We start from the raw sequence: 24,390 nt of genomic DNA, 5'->3' as shown, positions 1-24,390 counted from the left end.
ATATATATATATATATATATATATATATATATATATATATATATATCCTATATAGAGGTAAGATCTTTTGTTAACCAATAATATTATGTTAGCTTTGTGAACTTATTGGATCAAAAAGATTCATTCTGTAATAGATGTTACTTCAAATGTTTGATTTAATGATGAAGGGCAAATATGTAATGTTTATGTGTAAGTTACTTTATGGTATTTAATGAGATGTTACAATTTCTTATGTGTAAGTTACTTTTATGTGTATTTAATGATGTTCATAACCATAAGATATTCATAAGAATGTACTCATATGTGTTCATATTGTATTCATAAGAATATGATCATAACCATAAGACATTCATAAGATTGTGTTCATATGTCATGATCTTTTCCACAAATACCCCTGTAAGTTACATTTTGTATTAATTAATGAGTTTTTACAATTTAATAGTTGCTTGATTGATGGGATTATGATCATTTGTTCAAATTACACAATGTATTATCAATAAATAAAATTAATCTTGATGAAAATGTTAATTTGTTCATAAGTAATCCCATGTTCATATAGGGGGAGATGTCTATGTGTATATTAATGTTCATAATAATGGAGATTTTTTAATAATGACAATGGATTAATGTTCATATGAACATTAATATTATTAATGGACAATTACAAACTTTATGATTTTTTTTTCCAATAACATCCTTGTTCATATATGTTCATCTTAGATGATAATGTATTATATTATTAGTTATTATAAAATTGTTATCATAATTGTCATCAATTGATTCATAAAATGAATGGTTGTGATAAGTTTACAAAGTTAATACCATAAACTCGATTAACAAAAAACCTACCCCTATATATATATATATAGAGAGAGAGAGAGAGAGAGAGAGAGACTTGAGATCACGTAAGACCAACTTGTTTTCGTGAGACCAACAAGACCATTTTTTACACTTGAAACTTCACAGCAAAACATTGTGAACGTAACTTTCACAATGTTTTTGCTGGGAAGGTAACCAAAAGTTCGATTTTTTTTTTTCTTCACAGATTTTACTATAAAATTCAAGTGTTCTAACGTCTTTCACGAAAATAGGTTTGGTTGGTGCTTGAGGATACATATAACCATGCAAAATTGAAAATGTATGTCATGTTGTTCTTTTTATCGATATTACAACCCAACCCCTTTAACTTTCACAAAATTGCACTTTGCCTCCCTTAATTTCATAAAGCTCTTTTTAGCACGTTTTCTATCGTTTCAAAAGGATTTCTGAAGTTTTTTTTTTTTTTTTTAATTTTGAGAGAATTTTTTTATTTTATGATTGATGTTTCTTGTATTTTTAATATCTTAAAACATCCCTCAGATATTAATGGATACACTTTTTATATCCCAAAAAAATTTATACTTGTAAAAATAGGTTGAGCGGATGCATCAGCTCTGCTCGGTCCTTCATAGGTCTTCCCTTGGTTGTGACTAAAATTGACTGTAATAAAAAAATAACATATGTTTGAAATTATTATATATATATATATATATATATATAAACGGGACAAACTATCTCAGGGACGAATCTACAGTGGTGCCAATGGTGACACATGTCACAGTATTATTTATCTGTTGAAGGGTAAAAAAATTTAGGTTTGTAAAAAGTGCAACCATATTAATTGTGCCATCGTATGTATTTTGAAATTACAATGTGAACAAATTTTTTTTTGTAGAGTTGGTTTGCAAAGTTCTTATTCCACCCAGACCCGAGTTCGAATCATGTTAATGTCATTTTCTTAGTCAGATGGTGCCATAGTTTGAAATTTTTTCCTTATATTTGTTTTTTATAGTCAAATGGTGCCATCATTTGAATTCTTTTTCTTTATATTTATTTCTTATAACCAAATGGTGTCATCGTTTAAAATTTTTCTTGTATCCGTCACTGAATTATATTAAAAAATATCGTAGTTTTATTAAACTTTTTTTGGGAATATAATTTCAAAAGTTATATTTAACTGTCTGTAAATTGGAATCTTTATTTTAATAGTTGGCATGATGGAAGCGAATTTTGTGTGATTTTTGAAATATGTTTTCGGGTAAATTACATCAAAAAATAACGTACTTTAACTTGATTTATATTTTTGGTAACGTATTTTTAAAACTTTCATTTTGGTATCTAACATGTAAAGTTTTAAACATTTAAATACTCGGGTAACTGATTGAAGCATTAACCGGTTATCATACTGATGTGGCGAGTGATGTGGTATTCAACTCAACATTATTTGCTGACGTGATTAGTGACATGATTTTTTTAATTATCTAAAACTAGCTTTCAACCGGTTACCTGGACACTTAAGTGTTTAAAACTTTACATCTTAGGTAACAAAATAGAAGTTTTAAAAATACGTTGCCCAAAATATGTTATTTTTTCATGCAATTTGCCCTATGTTTTCCAAAGTTAAGTTTTTCTTTTACCATAAAGACATAAATAGACATTTTTAAACTATAAACCCTTAAATATGATCTCTGAAAATACGTTTATGAAAACATCCAATATATTTTTACGAAGATAAAAAGAACCACTTGAAATGTCAAAAGAATAAAACAGAACAAAAACACAAACTTGCAGTATTTCATATATGCTAACCGGATGATACTATATTCTCATAAGCGTGTCTGCGACCAAAAGTATAGTGTTGGTTACATCAATTTCAAATTGTTGCAACACAAAAACCCCAGAATTACCCATCGTTCTAAAGTACCATATTCCTAATATCGTGTGATTCTAACTGTGTTCGGCTTCTGTTATTTGTCAGAATAAACAGCTACTTTGACGGTCATGGAAAAAACAAAATAAGAAATAATATTATGAACATAAACAAATTGTAAAATCAGATAAATATGAACGTGGGTTTGATCATAATCCATGAATAGAAAGAATTGGAATCAAATCGAGTAAAAGATTTGAGTAATTCTTTTATCTCTCAAGGCACATGCACATACTACCATTGATGCATAACTTAGCTTTTGCATGGACCAATTCTTTTGAAGCTTGTAATACAAGAAAGTTTGACATCATGTTACATACACAAAGAGATAAGAATTAGCGTAAGCCAAGTATAAACACTTGCTCACCATTGCACCACATAGAATGCCACCCAACCCAACCCAACTAGGGCATAAAGTGAACCATGGGTCCAAGTCATTGTGTGGGTCTAGGAGTGTGGTTGGACTCATGGTGTACCATTTGAACAAAGATATATATGATTCTTTTACACCATTGATAATTTTATATATATATGAAGAGGTTCAAACGAGAAGTTAAATATTTTGTGAGAAGATTATAGGTTTCAATATAATATATGATTACAAACATGATACACAAGCTTAATCATATATGATTAAACACATAAACGCTTAGGGGTTGTTTGTTTATCTCTTAATAGTTCTATTAAGAGGCAATCTCTGAATCATTAGGTGAATTTTGTTTGACAAAAAAAAGTATGCCTCTTAATGGTTTCAAAACCCTCTGAATGATTTTGTATCCTGGATCTCCCTTAACCATTAAGAGCCCTAATTTCATTGTACACAATTACAAAACAATTATACTTCATTTTGCACTATATCATGAGAGCCCTTTAATCATTCTGATCACTTAATCATTCTGCACAAACCATTCAACAATTGCCAAACAGCCCCTTAATTATATATGATTAAACACACTTAAAAGTAGTTAAATATAAATGAAAGTAAATGAATGTTTTATTTTCACCTTCTTATCATAACTTTTATTCTGACCAAATATATGTTAAAAAAGGGTATTCGTTATTTATTATTCTAAACTCTTAATTTTAGATTGATTTAAAATCACATGGTAATAGTAAGGGCCATAGAAGGCCAACACCAATAGAGTTTTCTCAAATTAGGGCCAAGTCATTGAGTGTTGTTTGACTGATTTACCCCTCACAACAAATCAAAATGGGACCCTTATTTTACCACATTTTCAGGATTTTTGAAACCCAATATGTTCTTTCCAACATCATGTGGCTTTCACTTCAAATCTTTATCACTATTTGTCCACAAATGCATCAATAAATTGGAACATAACATAAAGCTACTTTGTACAAAACTCCCTACAAACTTAAAATTACCAAAAAAGGGTTTGTCTACTGAATGCTTATCATGTTATTTATTTTACCAGATGAACACTGTAATGATTGATCAAGAGAAAATGAACCCGAGATCTCTCGCTTCATGAAGCGACAAGTAATCCGACCAATGTCGTCGAATCAACTGTTGAGATTGCTTTATATTTAACACTGAAAAATCCCACCAAAATACCAGAGGGTAGAAAGTAATGATCCAAGTCAAAAAAGAGGCTTGGGATGGAAAAAGGAAAAGAATCTAAAAAGGAGAAGATCTAGCAAGATAAAAAGGAAACTCATCGAAATAATCAATCCACTCGATCAAATTTACCTTTTAGCCAGAGCTTATGCAAAGGCCTTACGTACTTGATTGAATCCTATTTTCAAATTAAAAAAGAAAAAAAAATTCTTTACATAAATGTGGATCCTAATACAAATGTGTAAAGATTTTTTTTTTATCTAAAAATCGAATTTAAAAAAATATATAAGACATTTGCATAAACTGTAACTAAAATAGAAATTTGAATGAAAAAAAGTGGCTAAAAAGCATATGGGTGGGAAATTGGCTATTTGGTCAATTATCACCAACATAAAAGGTAGGAAAATATCATCTCATCAATCCCATCTGCATTTGTTTAAAGCAGGGATGTTTCTGTATGTATACCTATTTATATAAAATTAAGTTAAATTATATATTAAAAATTTAAAAAGTAACCAAAGGGTCTTTGATCTAGCAGTATGTGAGTCTTTGACTTACTAGGGGCTCAAACCTCACTAAATGTGAAGAGAATGTGAGTTTATTTGTTCAATTTGCCGTATATAAATATTAGATACTTAAAAAAATGTAAGAAATAAGTTTTGATGTTGATATATAAGCTAAAAATTAATAGATAACTCATGCATTTAATAATATATATATATATATATATAGAGAGAGAGAGAGAGAGGTGGACGTTCAAACGAGAACATCTTCATTTTACGAGAACACGAGAACACTCTTATCACACGTGATAATACGCATGAGGGGACGCTGTAATATGTGGACGACGTGTTCTACGACTTAGACCGCACCAAAGGTTGTCTGCGCCTATGATTTAGTATCACATGTGATGGTCTTGATGAATTATGGTATCATATCAACAACACCCTTATCACATGTGATAATACTTGTGAAGGGACTTAGTGGTGTAAGGGCGAGTTGACCCGCAACTAAGATCGCATCGAAAATCATTCATGTCTCTGATTTAGTATCACATGTATATCATATGTGATGGAATAATAGTATCACGTGTGATAGTCTATATATATGTCTGTGCATTTATCCTGTCCCTTAGGGTGCGTTTGGTACGCAGACAGGACAGGACGGGACAGAACAGGACAAGACAGGACAGCTGTTCAGCGTTTGGTAAGACATTATAGGACTCGACAGAACTGGTTAAAATGACCAATTTACCCCCGGTGAGTCAATCATAGAATTCTAACCACCATGATCAAATTAATCTACCATACTTCTAAACCCAAAGACGACATCAGATTCTAAACCCGAGTGTAAGCAACTTCCATTCTTCAAATCTCAAAATAGCAACAGCCGATTCAAGCAAAAAAAGCCCTAAATCGATTCAAACATAGCAACCCCAAATAGTGATTCAGATATAACAAATCCTAAATCGTTCCAAACATAGCAAACAGAGGGCAATCGTGTACCTGATGAAGGAGAAGGTAGGGTGCGATGGAAAGGAACTCGTCGAGATAGGGCTGTCGGACTGCCATCGCCGAGAAGGTAGGGTGCGATGGAAAGGAAATCGTCGGACTGCCGTCGCCGTCACCGGTCGCCGGTCGAGTAGAAACAGCGTATGAGGTGGAACCGATGGAGGAGAGGAGCGATGGAGGAGAGGAGAGACGGTGGAAGCGTATGAGGTTTTTGAGGGAAGAAGGGACAGTATGCGTATGAGGTTTTTGAGGGTAAAGTTGTAAAAATTTTCTTGTTCTACTTAGTTCCAGGGGTAAAGGGTGGACTACCGTGTCCCACCCTTGTTCTAGTTAGTTCTAGTTAGTCCCACATAAAGCCACACCAAACATAGGACAAGTGTGTCMTGTCCTGTCCTGTCCCACCCTGTTCCACGTACCAAACGCACCCTTAAAACGGATTTCTCAAGACAATGTAGAGGTCCTAAATATCAAATCATATTATTAATTATTTTAATAAAAAAGAGTTATTAGGAGTTCACAATTTATAAGCTATAAGCGCATGCAATTCTAGTTCACAGAACAATGTCATATGATCATACAGAAAACAGGTGAATCTACATCACACCCCACAATCACTGCCTGCAATCACCCACTTGCTGGAATCTTTGAACAACAAAAAAAAAATATTTCAAAGTACTTATCAGATCATTTACTTTATCAGATGAATATGATAAGAACCAAAAATCTTACCGTGGTAAGAATAATTAATGGCAAGGGCCGAGAGTCTTACCCGATAAGAGGGTGACGACTCTTATCCGGTTAATGCTTACCGGGTAAATCGTTGCATATGATACCGTTTTGATGGAGTAGAATCTTACCGGTAAGGTAAACGGGAGTATTGGCTATTACAGTAAGCGCTTCCCAGGTAAGCGTCTAGGTAAACAGGCCGTAAGTCTTGTTTATCGACAGAACTGTCAGGTTGAGACCGCATAAGTAGAAATACAGGGCCGTACAAAAAAAATTGGGTAAGCGCTAACCAAGTAAGAGTATGGTCTATGTAAAAGGTTCGGTCTGGGTAAACACCGACTGTAAAGGGTTGTTTAGCAAGTGCTTGCCAATAAAAAAAAATCTCTGAAAAACCCTAATCGCAAAAAAGAGTAGGCTTGGAAAGTATGTAACCTGACCCGGTAAGTGAAGTAAATAATGCTGGCCAGAAAGGTGCTCGGTATGCTGGCATAGTGAAGTTTTGACTGAATCAGTAGTAGGGGACTCGCCTAAACCCTAAACCTAAAACCCTAAAACGTAACATATAGCGATGTGTTTGATAGTATATTTGAGCAAAAAGTTGATTACCAGTAGCTCCAACCGGTCCCACACATAAACCGCCTCCATGTCTGATAGTATATTGATAATATATAAAATGAAATAATAATTGAGAAAGGAAATGAGGGTATGATTTATGGGGCCAACAGCAGATAAAATGCACCAAAGAGAGAGAGCCAGAGGGTATGTCCTTCATTACCCCCATCCCCCACACTCTCTATGAATTATCTCAAGTGGTCAGACCAAAAGACCCTCAAAATCTAGACACCGCTGTACCTTGGCTTTGAGCTTTTTTGGTACAGATGCTGTAGTACCAAAAGAACTCCATAACATCAAGTCACATTTTCACATTAGAAACATTCTCCACTCATACTAATTACATCACTTTTTTTTTCCGATTTCAATTCCGTCATCTACTACTACATGAACGATTAATCTGAAGCGAGAAAAAGAACAATATCACATAATGTAAGGGCCTGTTTGTTAGTAACTTAATAAGCTTAATGGGATTTATAGTTTATTCGCTCAGCTATACATGGTTGTTTGGTAGTGCTTAATGATATAGAAAGTGGCTTATTCAGTAAACTTCTAGGGGAAACTTTATGTATAAGCCAAGTTTTTTCCCAAATAAAAAACAAACTCCTTCCATTTATGAAAAAACCTTCCCAAACATAGACATTTCCAATCTAGACAAATTAATCCACATATACAACTTTATCCATACAGAACTTGATGGAAAATCAACCAAACAGCCCCTATGTCGATTTAGCTCTTATCAACTAGTTATGTTGGATAAACTTATGAAGATTTAATGACAATGATGGGATTAAAAACCTGAGGGAGTGTTTGGTTTGGAATTGGATTCCATCAAAAGAATTTGACTTTGAAGGAATTGGAATGGAATTTGACCAAACATCTGGTTCGATGGGATTGTTGAAAGGAATTGGAATCTTTGGGATATCCCATGGAATGGTGGAATCTTTAATCTAAGGAATTCAATGGAATTCAAACGATTCCTACATCATCAATATGTGAACCAAACAAAGGAATTGGATCTTGGTCAAAGAAAATTGACCATTCCATTTCCCTTGAAATCCTTTGAATTCAATGAACCAAACAGCTCCCGACGAGTCTCTTGTTGAGGTATGAAATTTCAGGGGATCATATATCTATTTTGATCAAATACAGACATGAATGTTGTGTAAACCACAATATACTCGTCTTAAGAGTGTGTTGTTGTTCTTAGTCATTCATCAGGACTTTTTACCAAATACCAACAGAAAAACAAACTCTACACGAAGATTAACACAAACAGCACAGATAAATTGAGAGGAGAGATTGCGATGGTTTGGGCACGTTCATAGGTGACCGATGTCGGCACTGGTAAGAGAGTAGAAAGAGGGACGGTTGACGGGAGGACGATCTGGGATGAGCAATTGAGGATGGACATGACAGCCTTAGGGGCTGTTTGGTTGGTTTTCCATTAAGGCATGTATGAATAAAATTGTCTATGTGGATTAATTTGTCTGTATAGATTGGAAAGATTTTTGTTTCGGAGGGTTTTTTCATGAATGGAAGGAGCATGCATTTTAATTGGGTGGGACAGGTTTGGAAAAAACTTGGCTTTCTGCATAAAGCTCTCCCTAGAAGCTTCCTGAATAAGCCACTTTCTATATCATTAAGCCACTACCAAACAGTCATAAACAGACCCTTAGACATTTCCTAGGACATGACCTCTAAGAGAAGTACTTGGAGATGGAGGATTATGGTAGTAGACTAGTGGTAAGGACCTGTAGCTAGCGCGCTTGGGCGGAAGGGAATTGGTGAGGTTGGGGGAAGAAGGCTGGCAGTTTAGGCTAGGGATGTGTTTTGACTTGCTTGTTCTATGTGTGCTTTACCTTACATTACCTTACCTTTTATATGTTTTCAATTTACCTACTCATCATATTTTCCTTCTTAATTTTCTCGTTCTATGTTCACCATGTGCTACTCTTATTCCTTCTACATATTTGCTCACGCTCGAGCAAGAGGGTCTTCACGAGAAATCGGTAGTTGATAGGAGTCCTTTATGATAGAAAATAGATATATTACCACTTGGTTTTTTTTAAACGGAGCCTCGATTCATTAGAAATTGGACAGGTTTGCTTATCCACAACTGGAAAATGTGTTTCTGCTCTACGGTAGAGGTCAGGTCTGCGTATATTTCACCTCCACCTAGTGTTCTAAAACGCTCGCCATGGTGTGCCATGACTCAAGGTTCGTCTCCAACGCCACGTTAAGCCCATGGCACACCATGACCTAGTGTGGCGGTTTTTGTAAGACGTTATTTATTAATTTTTAAATCTTTCTAGGATCTTGATTATTAGTTTTTAGTATATAACATTATTTAAATTGTTCAAATAGTGTTTCGTATGATCTTGACAACTATGCAGCCAATACCTAAAACCCCCATCCAAATGGACAATGAAAGAAATTATGGCTCTCTTTTAGCTTCAATTTGCCTTTTTCGAATGCATATATGCAAAATGGAGGCGAGTCTATATACATACTCTACTAAGGGGCTGTTTGGTTGGTTTTCCATTAAGTCATGTATATATAGTTGTCTGTATGGATTAATCTGTCTGTATAGATTGAGAATGTTTTTGTTTGGGAGGGTTTTTTCATAGATGGAAGGAACGAGTTTTTTAATTGGGAAGGGCAGGTTTGGAAAAAGCTTAGCTTTCTGTATAAAGCTTCCCCTAAAAGCTAAGCCACTTTCTATATCACTAAATCACTACCAAACAGTCATATATGACTGACCAAATAAGTTGCGAGTCCCATTAAGCTCATTAAGCTGCTAACAAACATACCCTAAATCGTAAAGCATGACATAGAGTTCACCGGGACATAACTCAAAAACAGAAGTGCCCATATATGGAAGAAAGAAAACCTTTTAGGAATATAAATTTAAAACAGAAAACATTATGTATTGTTTCTTCTAACAAAAAATGGAAAATTTGAGATACCAGAGCAATGGAGTTGTAGATAACATCGGAGCTATAACTATATAAAAGCGAAAATGGGAGTCAAGAACTCAGAGGATCATTGATGCTAGATTGAGAACTGGCAGTTTAAAAGCAGGTAAAAACATGGAGAGTAACGAACCACTTATTTCAACTCCAATGGTGCAGCAAGAAGGTTGATGCTACTGCCTTTCCCTAATTGGCAGAGTTACTTTTCCTCCTAGCATAGGCTCGGTATGCTGCCAAAGCAACTACAGCAACAGCAGCTCCTACTGCAAATTTGTAGTTACAAATATATGAGGAATGAGCAAATACCCTCCAAAGGTTGGGTTCCGGTGAGAACGGAAGTTATGGTGAGAAGGGTAAGAAGGGATCTCCACCCTTGGATCAATCTCAATTGAAGATCAACACTCATGCGGTGCACCAAGATGCACCGGATCAATTCCCGTGATAAGCGCAATTCATGGGATGGGGGTGAGATTAAAAGTGATCAAGGGTCCAGATCCTTTCTTATGCTTCTCATCTTAACTCCTATTCTCACACGATCTTTCGTCTACCCTCCAAAAAATAAAGATTTTTAGGGTTCTGGATATGCAACTACAGATAGGCATACCGGAAGCAAGAATGAGAGAACGGTTCACAAGCTGTTGGAAATGCTTCTTGTTTCTCCCATGTTCAGTCTCCGGAACACCCAAGTGACATTGCTCGGCTGCATTAACAATTCTGTGGAACACATTGTTCATATGTTTTTCTTTCACGCTGATACGAATAGGTGCATCTATTTTCATTGCCTGACAAATCTAGAGTAAAAAGAAAAAGATCTACCATATCAAAGCTGTCGGTGTAATTTTCATAAAAAAAGAGGTTCAAAAAGAAAATTATCTACTATATCAAAAGTTTGCATGTCATAAACCACAAGGGTTGTGGCGCAGTGCTTGAGGCCAGGGGGATGTGGTGGAATATCCCATCTGCCCTGGTTTCAGTTCCAGGCGTCCACAACAATTGTGGCCACTGAGTTTATCAACGTTGATGTCTTGTAGTCACAATTTGTCGGGATTAGTCTGGGCCTAGCCCAGGACACCCTTCCAAAAAAAAAGGATGTGATGGAGGTCAACATAATGTACCGTTTCTGAATCTTTGATTGCCATCGGATACGAATGTAAGTCGTCCTTAGCAGCAATGATGAGACAAGGCACACCATACCCACTATCTTCTCCGTGCCTAGCTACGTCCGTGAGCAATTCTGAAGCTCTTTTTAAAGAATACTCGGCCGAACTGCAACAAGCAACCGATTATATATTGTAATGAAAGAACTATCATCACGTGTAGGACAGAAAGAGTTGTAATTAATTTCGGACACTTTCCAAAACCATAAGCAATGTTGAATATTACCAAAATATGCAGGGACAAACAACCTTGCTGTAAATTGGATTAGTTATCCACCAACAAGAGAATACCAAACACCAACTAGCTTATGACTAAAGATAGGTCAAGTAGAGCATCACAGCACAGCCTGAAAAATAAGTTGAGCCTTAACACAATTGGAAGTTATGTTGAGAAGGGTAAGAAGAGATCTCCACCCTTGGATCAATCCTAATTGAAGATCAACCCTAATGAGATGCACCGGATCAATTCCCATATCAATTGCAATTCATGGTGTGGGGGTGAGATTAAAAGTAATCAAGGGTCTAGATCCCTTCTTACGCTTCTCACCTTAACTCCTGTTCTTACATGATCCTTCGTCTTTTAGTGATAGCATTGTATTGTTGGCATACAAGAGAAGTGGTAGCATTGTCGAAATGTCCAAGCAATTTTCCGCATTATAGTGACCATGAACTTCAATTAATTGGTTTTGAAGCAATTGAACCTTCTAGGTAACTTCTAAATGGAAGCCCTTGTAATTTCATATATTACATTGAATTGAGCTGGCTGAGCTTGTAAGCAAAGGTCAGGTCAAGATCAGTAACTAGATTATTCTTTATTATAATTCCAAAGGTAGATCATCAAACTCACCTGTCATAAACAAAAGCTGCTACATCACAGGCAGCCAATGACTCCTTATTGGATAGACATTCTTTAAAGTCACCTTCTTGAATTTCATGTAATACGAGTGTCTTATTAACTCCCTGAAAGATCAATGTGTATCATACAAGAGTCACATGATTGGAACAGACAACCGCCTAAAAGAGAAGAGCATCAATATGCCAGAAGAACTTAGGGGCCGTTTACCAAATACTTACCGGGTAAGCACTTACCGGCAAGAGACATCACCCTCACATACCTTATCGTCTAACATTTTCGGCCATCAAAATGGACTGTTAGTAAGCTTCTAAAACCCGGTAAGCGCTTACCAGGTAAAAGTCTTTTCCCTCACCATGTAAGAATCTCGGTCCTTATTATGCCTCTTACCGGGTAAGATTTTCGGTCCTTTCCGTGCTTAATCGGTGAGGGACGTGATATCAGTAAGCGCTTACCCAGTAAGTGTTTAGTAAATGGCCCCTTAGTTTACTGCTTTCCCTCTCAGGGGGTTCATGAGTTTGCAGTTTAAGACCATGCCACTGTATATTTCCATTCTTGCCCTTCAGATGATGGAACCACCTCATCTATATACAAGGATGAAAGTGCCACAAAGTGTGTAGAGGGAAAACCTCAAATTTGATAGAACTTGATTTGGAGAATGAAGACAAGTAAATAAGAGTAAGATCATCATATAACGATAGGATTGACAACTAAACAGAATAGGTGGATAAGCACCAAATAGAACTATAATCTGAGTATGCCAAGAATCACAATGTTTCACTACAAACACTCACCCGAAGTTGGTCAACAGTATTGACTGTGTAACATTGATTGCTTGTTAAATTATATTTGTTCTGGAAAGGCCTGCAAGAAAATTCAGAGCAGAATTTATAAGGTATAACAGTAAACAGGTACGAGCTTTATGGATGGATTTCATGGAGATGATAAGTCAAGCAAAAACTTCCAGCAAAGGTTATTAAATAGGCACACCTTCCTACAAATGAGCTCAACAGTGCAGATTTTCCAGCATTTTTGGGTCCAAAAACAAAGCATTGGAAAACATGTCTGTCTGTCTGTTGCTTCTTAACATTTAAGGATCTTTTTCGAGTAACACGGAGCGCTTTTGCAGGATCACCAGTATATCCCACGTATATCAAATAAGCCAAACTTTGAAATGGATCAAGTAATGTCATTAGGACCCACTGCCGCCATGAGCTTAGTGTTAGTAACAAAGTGCATACAACTTAGCAGATGCAGACTCTTTTTTTCTGCAGCTCAACAGCAGTTGGAAGCCATTAAAAGCACCATTTAACTCTTTAATTACAGCAGAACTGAGATACCAAATAATTAAGAAGAGGAACTCGAGCATTAGGGACCCAAAATAAATTCTCTTTTTTGAGAACTATACAGAAGATATAAGATGATATCCATTGTCAAGAAAATCAGAAGGAATTACATTCCAGGAGACATTCTTATTGGTAAGATGAACGCAGCAGCAATTGCTACACTAAACTCCAACATTTCGATTGGGTCATGTAGGAATAAAATTACTGTATACTGATGCCACAAACCCTATCAAAATATTGCACATGTAGCTCAAACAAAAGCACCAAGGATTAATGTATCCAGAGCATTAGTTTCTCCCTTCCTAATTCCTTATTTAGGCCATCTCCTAAAAGAGATGCCTAGCAAAGTTGCAGTATTTGTTGATGACAACGGGAACAAAAAGCAAATCATACCAAAGTGGATATAAGCAGGCTGGCAGAATTTTGCATACTAGTCAGTAGTCACAGTACCTGCACTGATGTTTACTTTCATGTGGAATCATGCCAAGTATAAGAAGTGTTTACATTCTGAATCCAGTTATTCTTCCCACAATATAGCAATTCATCTTTCTTCCTTTGGTAAATGGCAATTACTCTTATGAAACGAAGTTTCCACTTAAATCGGAAATGGAATGAGAAACAGTTAACTGAGCCTCCAAACTTGGTGCGACCTAGGTCTGGTGATCGGAGCTCACCAACCTAAATCGCCGACTCAATGGACAAGATAAACAAACTCAGGTAGCTTTGGTACATTTTGTGTCCCACACAAAGGAGAAATTCCCGATGCTGCGTTGCCTGCAACCGAGCAACCTTACCTGGCTCTCTAGTGAAGAATGAAGATCGCATGGAATCTTTAAGAAAAACGTGCGAGCTAGCCATGCAAACTCAAGTCGCGTTCCCGTACCTGACGGTTATTATTGCCTTTTCTAGGTTATATAGGTTGTTATCTTCTCTAATAGAATACAAAAAATACTCCCGAACCCCATAGACAAACCAGGTGCTAAAGTCTGAGTTTGCTCCATTGTTTATCCATTCCAAGTATTGAAATCATCATTGTGATTAGTGGGCTTCTCTCGGCGGTCTCCTCCACCAATGGTTCACCCGAATGGGTGAACCATTTTGGGTTTCCACGTAATCCCACTGTTGTGTTGCTTTCTCTTTACTTTAGTGTATCAAGTTCATTACTTTCTTGTTTGCCACATATGCTACATTAAGGATTTGGTTTCTCTTTTCAAAGTTTTGGATCATGGAATTGTTGATTTTCTCCCCGTTTGACTTTGACTTGGTTGAAGCTCTTGTTTGGGATTGTGTAGGCAACAAGTTTAGATACATCAATTCGTAATAGAAACATTTCAGAATTGTTCTATTGAATCTATGAAATAACAATACCAAACAAATTGCCATCATTTTTAGGAAGCAACTGAGTTCAAAAAAAGAAGAAAAATGGACAACTTAAAATGGTTGCTGGTCATTTTGTTCGAATCAAGTTATGTAATCTATTATTGGAACACTCATAGATTGGTGGGCATTTCAAATAACAAGCCTTCAGGTAAGAATAGCTCTTACCTGAGATAACTTTGCTTTCATCTAATGAAACAAAGTAGTCAAGTTTTGTTACTCTTGCGATGCTAAGTAAAGATGATACCACACACCTGACATAGAAACGCAGAAAGTTTTAGATCCCCTAGTTCAGTTGTCTCCACAGAATCCTTGTAAGGCGCATCATTCCATGGACTGAAAGTTGAACAAAAGATTACACATGTAATGGATGTAACTAATGAGGAGGAATTGAGGAACATTAAAAAGATAAGAGAGAAAAGGAAAGAAAAAGAAAAGAAAAGCAAGTATTCCAAAGAAGTTGCAGTACATAATATCGAGGAAGGCTATTGTTTCCACTCTGTCTCACATGCAAATTTCATTCAATCAGCTTCACTAGAATTGTTGCAATTCATAGTATCAAATGCCAAAAGTTAGTGGAGGACTCATACTGTAGGACACATCAAGATCATTGTGCCTATAATTTGGACGTTTGAGTAAGAACTAATGCAGGAATCACATTAACCAGTCTTACAAGTTTGGTTCATGCATATTAAATAGGTTATTTTGGTCTCAAGAGCTGCTACTTAAAAGACCAATGTACACCATGAAGAATGTTTTGATATAAAAATTAGAATACTGACCAAAATGTGCATGCTTAAGGGCAAGCCAAAAATAAGAATTATAAGACTGCTCCAAAGAGAGAACAACCCACCTTTCTGGTGCAGTTGAAAACAGCTCATCAAGCTCAGAATCTTGTAGAGCTCCATCCTAGCAAGTGCAAAGGTTCACAGTTTTAGATATTTGCACATGTCGGCTAATAACTTCAGTAGTTAAGCTTAGCTTCATGGCAATCGGAGAGGGCGCTTACTACAATGCTAATTTCCTTTATAAAGTAAAGCATATAAGATGCCAGCCACTACACCACGTCATGAAAGAGGGAGCTTACCTTTCACCAGTTTTCCAACTTAAAATATGCCTTCCAAGTTTATTTGAGAGAAAGAAACCTATTGAATAGATTAAATTAATACAGGTCTACAGCAACTCCTTTGAAGGGAGTTATGTCACTTATGTGCATTATTTATAATATGTGTGTTGCATAAGGTGATATGGCCAATGATTTTTTGTTTATGTCACTGTATTATCTGTTGGATCAAACATGAAATTCAAACAAGAGAGACCCTGATCCACTACACTGGGTCTGACATCATCCAATCTTTCAAACATGAAATTCAAACAAGAGAGACCCTGATCCACTACACTGGGTCTGACATCATCCAATCTTTGTTGAAACCTGATGATTGGAATGCTGGTACTCCCATATTTCATTTCCAGATTGCCACATTTCCTTTTATTGTATGTTGTACACATTATTGGTACCAAAAAACTTGTTTCAGTTTCTCACTTCCTATACTCATTAGATTGAAGCCAAAAGTCATTTATCTTTTAAATTTTATAAAAGAACATGCACCATTGAAAGGGTAGAAAGGGAAATTACAACTTGACCATGTCCTAAAATAAGAGAAAAGTCATTTGGGACCTCAAAAGAAATGAAGTGAGCATCATTTTCCAAGGTATCTTCATCTTTAAACACCAAAACCAAAGCTATTCTTAAACCAGAAAGAAGGAGTTGACATAATTTTACAAGAATTGATATCACAATAGTATGCTCGACAAATATTTATGGTCATTTATATGCAATGGCAGGTACCAGTAACTGCTTTGAACTGGAAAATGCTGGTCTGGAATCAGATTTTCTCCAGACGAGACTAACTTTTCAAGCAAAAAAGATTCTGAAAGGTTGTAATTTTTTATTAGATTATGTTGGGCAGGAAAATAAATAAAATAAAAGACTAAAATGCCAAACAAAAAATGGTCTTGAAGTCCAATGCCAGAACCCATATTTGACGCAAATCTATGCTTAGGATAATGCTCATGTCATACTATTACATGAAAAAAGCATAATGACTGCACATAAACTAAAGCAGCTTTGAAGTAAAACTCCACAATGTAGTTCAGGATCAATTAACAAGAAAATTACATTGTTATACAATGTGAAGGAAAGCGTACATGGTTGGAATCGAACAAATTGAATATCCCTTTCAAGAAGTCCACAGCTTCCCTCGTCAATTCGACACACTGCAAAAACACAAGATACAAGGGAATTTTGCCACTATTCAGTACTCTTCATCGAAATACAGAGGGTTCTCCTCAGGTGTAAGATCCAAGAAACTGGAGTGGCATACAAACTGAAAGAACACCACACATCACATTCCTATATAACCAACCGCATAAATGCAGAACGGAAACATAATCAGGCAAGGTTCAAATAGGAAATAATAGATTTTTAATCAGACGTAATGACAAAAAACATATTTATAGCAATGATGTTACTTGCTTAAGAGCAACCGATTATTTTATAGGAGCATGACCTGGTCAGGAGCCTTCTTAGATGGAACAGGAATATTCTCTTTCTCGAGTTCAACGTCATCATTGTAACCAAATTCACGTAAGACGGTCCACGTAGTCTCAAGGCGGCCTTTTTCAATAAATAGGGCATGAAGAAAAAGAAATCCCTCTAGGGTAATCCCAAGATAGTTGACCCCTTCAGGTACCTTCTCTTGCACTACTCTCTTAACATCCACTATTTCAGAAGGTTGTAGAGGAACGTTGAAACACCTTACCTGTCAATGCAAGGTAAATGAATTTTTTTTTCATGTCACATACAGAAACACTATTGCATGGATTCCCAATCGAATCACTGAATAAAAATATAGAAGAAAAAAGAGGGAAGTCAAGGACCTCAATTTATAAAGAAAGTAAAACTTTTCACATTACGCAAGATAATATAACAAAAATTACCTGAAATTCATTCAACTCGCTATCATTAAGGGCAGAATCCATATCATGATCACAAAGAATAAATATCCTTTTCAATGCTCTTATGCAGCGAGGTTTCAAAGTTTGAGATTCTTGATCAAACAAGGGGGCTGTTGGATGAAGCACTGCTTTTTGAGCATAATAAAAGACCTCAGCTACCTACAAAGAATTATCAAATTAACTTAGTCTCTAGTAATATGGCATGTTAAGATTGTTCTCTAAGCATCAAGCAACAACCAAAAGCTCCTGCATTTTAACTTCTCCAGATGCATACCAACAAAATAATTGTGCTTCAAAAGTATAATAAACTATAGCATGCAGAACTGGCTTCAGAAAAGAACTTTTTTGAAGAATAACTTCCCCATTGACAAAGGACAAAAATATCTAAAGAAGAGACAAAATAAAAGATTGCAGAACTGATTAAAATGTAACTAAGATCATGTTGCATAAACTGGAAATCTATAAACATAAAGACATTGATTGACAACAATTTGACAATGATTACATCAACAGTGTGATTTTAACTAGAGAACACACAAGCACGAGTTATCATGAGAATCATAACTTGGATTTTCACCAAGCAAACATATCAATAAAGCTCAAGCTGTGGACCGCGAAGGTAACTGAAGTAAAAGTTGAGGAAGGGTAATAACATCAGAAATGCACCGAATAGTTATATAGACGAAATCATCATTAAATTGAACAATTACGATCTTCTTAACATAATAGAATCAAGGTTAAACACAATGGCATACCTGAACAAGGTTAGCTGCAGAACACTCTAAACAAGTCTCAATCTCCCTAAATTGTTGCATTATTGGACCCATCTCCAGCTCTAGATTAATAGGGTAGTGTTCGTCACGCAAATCTAGCATGCATCCAACCACAATCACTGGTACCTTCACCTATATATAACACTTCCAAAGTTACACAAACTGATTTCCAACTAATTAGACACAAACACCATCTTGAAATCAATAAAGAAGTGACTTCTTTTTTCTTTTTGATACGTGAAATCGTCAATTCTGTCTCTTATGAGACTTGTTCGCTATCCAAAAAGGATGAATGGATTGAAACCTTTAGGCGCCGAATTTCAGGAAGCCAATAAGTCTGAACGCGAGTGAGTGTTTCAGGTTGATCACAAGCATAAGTTATGACTACTGCATCGGCCCGCTTCAATTCTTCCTCTACCTTAGGTTTATCTTCCAAACTACATTAAAAACGAATAATCCACAACGCTAACAAAAAAGAATCAATCGATCAAATAAACCGATAGTGAATGAAAATTAATTTAAAAACCTAGATGGAGTGTCAATAATTGTGACGGGAATGCCATCGGGGAAGTAGTCGGCAGGAAGACGAGTGGGAGGAAGAACAGGTGAAATGGTTTCGGGAAAAGTATCGGAGGCAACTGTCGCGATTAGGCTTGATTTACCAGTGGCTTGATCACCGACTACTACGACGCGAGCGGCACTCCGGTGACTGGAGATGGTCGTCGCCGCCGCTGAATCACCTGACATTTAAGCACTGAAAAATAGAATATATACTAAAATCAAACAACATGAAAATGGAAGAGAATTGGATACTAGTGATACGAACACATTCATATGACAAGATCTGATTAACAGGTACCTGTTACAAAAATTTATTGACGTTGAATTCGAATTATAGTGGTTTGATCGTCGGCGAGCTTTCAAGAAATTTGCATGATGATGGCGTAGAGCTCTCTTTTGATGAAAGCTGATGATCTACCAAATGGACCGGGGGAGGTTGTGTAAATTTTGTGAGGGGTTGTAAGTGACAACAAGCGTGTTCTTGGGGGGCGATAATGTTGTATTTTATATGATTTTTCTTTCATTTACATCTGAAATTTAACGTAGTCATTAAATGGCTGTCTCACAGTTTTGAATGATTTGCTACTGAATAATTAAGTGATCAAAATAATTAAAAGACTCTCGTGATATAGTGTAAAATGAAATATAATTGTTTGATAATTGTTTACAATGAAATTAGGCGTTGAATAGTTAAGGGAAACTCATGGTACAAAATCATTCAGAGAGTTTTAGAACTATTAAGAGACAGATTTTTTTTGCCAAACAAGATTCAATTCTTAACGTTTCAGAAGTTTCCTCTTAATAAAACTATTAAGAGATAAACAAACAACCCCTAATATATATTTATTTCAAAATGTGTTTGTTTTACATATACTTGATTCACAATATGCACCTTTTTGACGTGTTTATGAAACAAAAAATACACGTAAAATAGTTTCATATTAAAAACTGAATACATATAAAATATGAAACAAATATATGTTAATCAATATAATATTTAGAATAAGCATAGGAAAATGAATGATAAATCATATCAAAATAGATATCTCATTAAAGATTATGGATGATCATAGGTTGAAGACATTTGAATAATCCAACCTAGTACTTGCAGTTTGAAAAATCTTAATCCAACCCAGCCCAAATCGTATTGGTTAGTCGGGTTGATACTTGGTACACTAAAATATTCTTCTAACTTTGAATATGTTATTTCGTTCCAATTTGTGTTGTATTTCGCTTTAAAAATTAGATGGAAATATTTGTTTTTTTCTAAAAGAGTGGTTACACATATGTTAGATCATCTCAATCTAACGGTTTGAATGGATTTTTCAATTATTCTTTTCCAGAGTTCTCTCTCAACAGAATCCTTAGTAGCCGGTTTTTGATATAATTTATTTAATTAAAGTATTAGTTATTTTTAAGATAATTTAGTTTAAGAATTAAAAGATAATTTTTTTTTAATTACAAACATAACAGTATTTCAGATTTTATCTGGGTTGTTCAACAATTAAGCTTTTGATGATGAGTTCTCAAGACCCGTGAGCTTCGATGGGTCATCTTCCTTCATCAAATGTCGTTTTTTGAAGTCTTCAATTATCAGTTTCAAATCTAAGATATCAGCATCACTCTTTTACTTTTAATTCAGTATTGATTAGATTTTTGATTCACTAGTTTACATGTTCAATTCTTATCAGAAACAATAATCTATACATCTTTAAAATATACATATATTTATTTAACAATTGAATAATTGATGGAGTATAATTCCTTAAATGACAAATTGCATGAAAAAACAACGTACTTTAACTTGATTCCTATTTTAGGTAACGTACTTTCAAAAATTTCATTTTGATACCTAAGATGTAAAGTTTCAAAATTTTAAGTACACAGGTAAACAGTTGAAGCATTAACCGGCTATCATAATAATATGGCAAGTGATTGGTATCTAACTCAACATTATTTGCTATTCAACTCAATTTCATCTCATCACTCGTTATATCAGTATGATAACCGGTTAATGCTTCAACCGATTACTTAAGTACTTAAATGTTTAAAATTTTAGATCATAAATTTTAAAATAAAATTTTTAAAAATACATTATCCAAAATAAAAATCAAATTAAAATACGTTAATTTTTAATGGAGTGAACCAAGATTTCAAGCTATCACTAGAAGGATCCTCTACAATCTACATTATGTGAATGATTTTGGCGCGAGTCTTAAGACCATATTTGTTTTTTTTTTTCTTTTAAAAAATACTTAATTATTAGAAAAGTTTTTCCAAAAGAAAAGATACAATTACAAAAAGCACCCTTAAGATTTGGTTAGACCACAACAAGCCCTTGTATCTAAAATAAATTACAAGCTAAACAAAACTTTTGTTTGGTACATAGGATTAGAAAGAACAAAACTACTGTCTCACGTTTGGTGCAACATGAAACAAGACAAAGCTAATTGTTTCACGTTTGGCATGACACTGGACAGGGACGGGGGTAAAAAAAGGCTCTTTTACGATCATATACTATCATCAAATTCATGATCTTTCGATGATTATGGTCAACACCGCGACTTCCTCAAGATTGGAAACTTCACATAATTCCTATTTATCATAGTTCAGTTCTAACGATACTGTTATAAAGTTGCTTTCAGTTATCCAGTTCAGAATTCAATAGATCATATTTCCTTCCTTTCCATTCCTTAAAATGTGGTTGTTTGGAACTTCATAAAGTCAATATGAATAAATAGAAACGTTTTCTAGTTACAGTTGAAACGAGTTGCTTGTGAAAATGCATTTTCTTATTACATGTTTGAATTGAGGAAGTTGACATCCTTTATTGGATTCTTGCACTTAAGCATTGAACCAATATGTGTTCAACATATTTCTACCTACTAAATTCCAAGATATCTCAGGTCGGATAAGTTGATAGAATCCTCCCTTTTACGTCCCCATGCTCTCTATGTGGTGACATAGGGGGCGAAACCAGAAGCCTCTGCAGCACAGCCGAGAAGACGACGGGTTCTTTGCCCCTGAAGGACCTATTTGGTTTGCAAGACTGGAAATGATCTAAATCTCGTGTTTGGTTTGTAGAAATGCTCGGATTTGGAATCTTTCACCCATAGGATATGAAATCCAATGGGGGTGGTTGGAATTTCAAAGAATTTGTATATCATAATGTTTTAAAATATGTTAAAAACGTTTGTTTTTCAATAATCAATTAATAATAAGGTAATTTAATTAGAATTCAATTCCACTTCAAATCCTAAAAACCAAACATACCAAACATTCCAAATCCCTCCAATTCCAAATCTTTCTACAAAATCCAAATCCCTCCAAACCATTCCATCAAATCAGACCCCCTAACAGATTACCCAATAATGTTTGGTTTAGAATGCATTATGAAAGAAATAAATTGTTTAGTTTGGTTGAGAGGGGTTCAACTAGAAACATCAAACCTATCTAATTCAACATGGAGCATGGCAATCGGTTAATGCTTCAATCGGTTACCTGGATACTTAAATGTTTAAAACTTTATATCTTAGTTACCAAAATGAAAGTTTTGAAAGTACGTTACCCATAATAGGAATCAAGTTAAAGTACGTTACTTTTTATGCAATTTTCCCTATAAAAATATAATCCTATTTTACTTACGATATATATAAAAGATAATCCAATTATTTGTCGAGGTCGTTGACATGTTTAGGAAAATATTATTTTTAACGACTGGAATCCTATTTCTATCTCGCATCTTAAATAACAGTTTAACTGTAATAACTGAATAAACCAAACACGAATCATTGATATATAAATAGGTTAAATATTGCATTAATATCATCTATTTACTCAATGATGCGATTTTCTATTAATGAAATAATCAACAAGCGTTTATGATGACGTTTAAGGAAGATTAGGGGATCGTTTACTAAATGTTTATCAGGTAAGCGATCACCAGATCACTTATCTTATCGGATGAACATAACAATAAAGACTGAGAATCTTACCTGATAAGAACGATGATAAGAACCGAAAGTCTTACTTGGTAAGTGAGGGTGACAACTCTTACCCAATTAATGTTTATACGGATAAATTGTTGCATACGATATTGTTTTGATGGACTAGATTCTTAACCAATAAGTGGAATGAATGTATCGACTAATGGTAAGCATTTTTTAGATAAAGATATGGGTAAACAGCCTTGGTGTTATTATAAAAAGTGAATCAAAATGGAAAATGGAATAATTAGAAATGATGATGCGCTTTTAGGGAGAAATTAGCTCAAATGATCATTTTCCTCATTTAAATTGGCCTACTAATTATTTTTCTCACGGATTGACCCAATTTTCACTACATTCGCAATATTCAGGTCCTCAATATTGCGAACCTAGCTAAAAGACAAAAAAAAGGTCAAATTCAAGCAGTTTATCGTCGCAATTGCAGACCTGGCCGTTCGCAATTGCATATCTGTGTTGGATTTTTGGTATTTAGCTACGTCCGCAGTATTGCAAAAGTAGTGACATTTGGATCAAAATCCGGGAAAGAAATGGTTAAGAGACCAATTTGAATGAGGGAAATGGTAAGTTAACTCAAGCACTTGCTTTTGGGTGTGCGTGTATATATATATCTATAAATACTAATAATAAGTAACTTTTGTGACATGTGTCATGTTTCTGTAAGACGGTTATTGATTTTTCCCGCCTAAACATGTATCTAGACACAATTTTCACTTACGGCCTCCAGACTTACAACATAACTATTGAAAAATTCACGTCTGAATTTAACTCTGGAGTGGTCATCAAAACCGGGTTTAAAATTTCAAATTCGCATTTTTGAAGCATTTTTCACAAAACAATATTACCCAGATTTTTTTTTTAGAAGAACATGTACTCTTAAGGGCTGTTTGGCGGTTGCTGAATGGTTTGGTGCAGAATGGTTAAGTGGTCAGAATGGTTAAGTACTGAATGAAATAATGTTGTTTGGTAATTGTTATCTGAATGACAGTAAATTACCATTTTAACCCTCATTCACATTTTCTTTGAAGTTGAAGTTGGATAATGTGTTAGGGCCGATTAACCAATCTGCTTCATCGATTCAAGAATCAAGAACGAAAACCCTAACCAATCTGCTTCATCGATTCAAGAATCAAGAACGAAAACCCTAACCAA

At 35.0% G+C, this 24,390-nt stretch overlaps 1 protein-coding gene across 1 annotated transcript; it reads right to left on the bottom strand.

Annotated features, from left to right (window-relative positions):
- Positions 1-10,098: 10,098 nt before the first annotated feature.
- On the bottom strand, positions 10,099-19,420 carry LOC112507348 (mitochondrial Rho GTPase 1-like). Its single transcript, XM_025111900.1, has 14 exons — positions 19,200-19,420; positions 18,978-19,110; positions 18,656-18,805; positions 17,883-18,059; positions 17,453-17,704; positions 17,091-17,159; positions 15,736-15,791; positions 15,137-15,218; positions 13,150-13,361; positions 12,954-13,023; positions 12,154-12,266; positions 11,265-11,415; positions 10,754-10,940; positions 10,099-10,412 (listed from the first exon to the last, which is right to left on the bottom strand). Exons 1-14 carry the CDS (start codon positions 19,418-19,420, stop codon positions 10,336-10,338), a joined length of 1,950 nt encoding a protein of 649 aa, XP_024967668.1. The 3' UTR covers positions 10,099-10,335.
- Between the last annotated feature and the right edge of the window lie 4,970 nt (positions 19,421-24,390).

Source organism: Cynara cardunculus (assembly GCF_001531365.2).
Source record: "Cynara cardunculus var. scolymus isolate 2C chromosome LG 2, CcrdV1, whole genome shotgun sequence".
Lineage (NCBI taxonomy): Eukaryota > Viridiplantae > Streptophyta > Magnoliopsida > Asterales > Asteraceae > Cynara > Cynara cardunculus.
Note: the sequence above shows the minus strand (reverse complement) of the source record. Positions and strands in the feature narration are given on the sequence as shown.